Source organism: Seriola lalandi, unplaced genomic scaffold (assembly GCF_002814215.2).
Source record: "Seriola lalandi dorsalis isolate HSWRI2012SDOR001 ecotype SW California unplaced genomic scaffold, Sedor1 jcf7180002000824, whole genome shotgun sequence".
Classification (NCBI taxonomy): Eukaryota; Metazoa; Chordata; class Actinopteri; order Carangiformes; family Carangidae; genus Seriola; species Seriola lalandi.
The window spans coordinates 1-1,880 of record NW_019471483.1 but is presented as its reverse complement, the minus strand read 5'-3'; the positions used below and the strand labels follow the sequence as shown (position 1 = coordinate 1,880).

Genomic DNA, 1,880 nt, shown 5'->3' with positions numbered 1-1,880 from the left:
CCCAATTGTGACTTCTTGCATAATTGTTTGGCAACTTCCACCATTATTTCCTTTGAGCTCAATTTGAAAACCTGACTTTAATTAAAGTAACATCTTGGTTCAGACTCAAGAGTGAGCCTGGCTGAGCAGTACACAGTACCATCACAGCAGTATTTACCAAGAAATACTTTAAAAAGGAGCTGCTATCAAGTCTGAGGTTATGTTTCATTAAAGGACAGACATTAGAGGCCACGTTTTACACAGTGAAAACCATTCCCTGTGTCATTCATTCTGAAGACGGCCGAGGGAAGAATACAAATGATGGCATAATTTTCGCAGTGAAAGTGTATTCGTTCATTTAAAAGAGGGAACAAATATTTTTCATCACGTCTTTAGGTATGGAAACAATTAACAAACCTGTAATGCCAACTGGTGGCAAAACAAAGGCTAAGGTATGAGTACAAAGTGGATAGTCTGGATTGGTGGTAGAAAGAGTCAGAAAAAAAGGGAACAAAAACATCGTCAGCACACTTCAATATTTATATTTACACACTCTTGCGCGCGCACACACACACACACACACACACACACACACACATTACACACACACTGAAAATTTCACTGAGGTATTAAAGTCGCCTCAATGCACGCTTTTTATCTGCTTTCTTTTTCCCTGCTACATTATTAGTGCTACTACTACTACTGTTGCTATTGCTGGTGGTGGTACTGGCTCCATTAGCGCCATTACCCAGAGCTGCTGGCACAGCTGCTGCACTGGGTCCCGCTCTCTTTGTGGGGTCACCTGCGTGCTTCTTTGGCTGTGGGCCATCGTTAGGGTCCTGAGGAGCCCCAGAAGTCCCGCCGGGCCCGCCCATTGCGTGGATCTCTGTGAGCAGACGAGCACGGGACTCATACTCTGCATAGTCCTCTAACAGCAAACGCCCGGCCTCTTCGTTCAGAGCCGACTCTGGGTTCGGATGGATGAGAAGACACTTGATTGTCTGTGGGGAAATAAAGGAGAAGACAGAAATGTAAAAAATAGTGGAAGAAACAATGTCAATACTCAGAATAACGAAGACTGATGGTTCATCTTACAAGTAAGACATGTCTGAGGCCGAGTTCTGCCTTCCAGTCCCTCTTCAACACGTTGACACAGATCTCTCCCTTGTGACCCACGTTGGGGTGAAAAATCTTGGTCAGGAAATACCCCTTGGGTGGAACCGCAGGGAAGTCCTTCCCAAGGACCAGTCGCATTCGGAAAATGCCACCAGCAAATGGAGTTCCCTCTGTCAAAGCATAAAGAATTCATCACATGAACAGTATGTCCTCACTGTGCCAAACTTGCTCCATAAAAAGAAAGAGGGTCATAGAGCGGCAACTGAGTCAACTAACAAAAACAGAAAAATATTACATCCAAGCCAGTCATAGATCATTAGTTCAAACTCCTTGACTTAATCATAAATATTCTGGTTCTAATGAAAACTCTAATGAACACATGACCTTATCAAATGTACTCTATTGCTTCTCGAAAATAATGAATACATTATCCGCAATAGCTTATAAGTACACCGTCCTTGGACTGAGGAAAGCAATACGACAGTATTGGCTGTACTTTGTTCTGATACCAGTACTAGTATCAGTAGCCATTAAGTCAAACTGATGCAGAGAGGGTCCTCTGTGGAGGAGTTAACGAAATGTGTACAAGTGTCACTTAACAATAACAAGGTCTGAAGCAGTGAGCTCATAGTTACAAGACAGCATGGACTGTCTGTGTGGTAAGAGTGGGTTATGCTTCTCACATGATTTGCAACACCCCAAAAATAAAGCACGATAATATAAATCTTGAAGGAGCCATGGAGAAGAATATTTTCTACAATGAAAAACTGATACATTAATGCACG

General features: G+C 42.8%; 1 protein-coding gene across 1 annotated transcript; it reads right to left on the bottom strand.

Moving 5' to 3' along the window:
- Nucleotides 1–309: 309 nt before the first annotated feature.
- On the bottom strand, nucleotides 310–1,833 carry LOC111663039 (ubiquitin-conjugating enzyme E2 S-like). The gene is made up of 2 exons (XM_023417092.2): nucleotides 1,075–1,833; nucleotides 310–980 (listed from the first exon to the last, which is right to left on the bottom strand). Exons 1-2 carry the CDS (start codon nucleotides 1,231–1,233, stop codon nucleotides 609–611), a joined length of 531 nt encoding a protein of 176 aa, XP_023272860.2. The 5' UTR covers nucleotides 1,234–1,833; the 3' UTR covers nucleotides 310–608.
- Nucleotides 1,834–1,880: the final 47 nt, after the last annotated feature.

What these genes read in the sequence shown, in the direction of transcription:
- LOC111663039 (XM_023417092.2), bottom strand. Translation starts at nt 1,233, where the DNA reads ATGCGACTGGTCCTTGGGAAGGACTTCCCTGCGGTTCCACCCAAGGGG. An exon ending in GCCTCAGACATGTCTTACTT is followed by an intron (nt 981 to 1,074) that starts GTAAGATGAACC and finishes ATTTCCCCACAG; the next exon opens with ACAATCAAGTGTCTTCTCAT.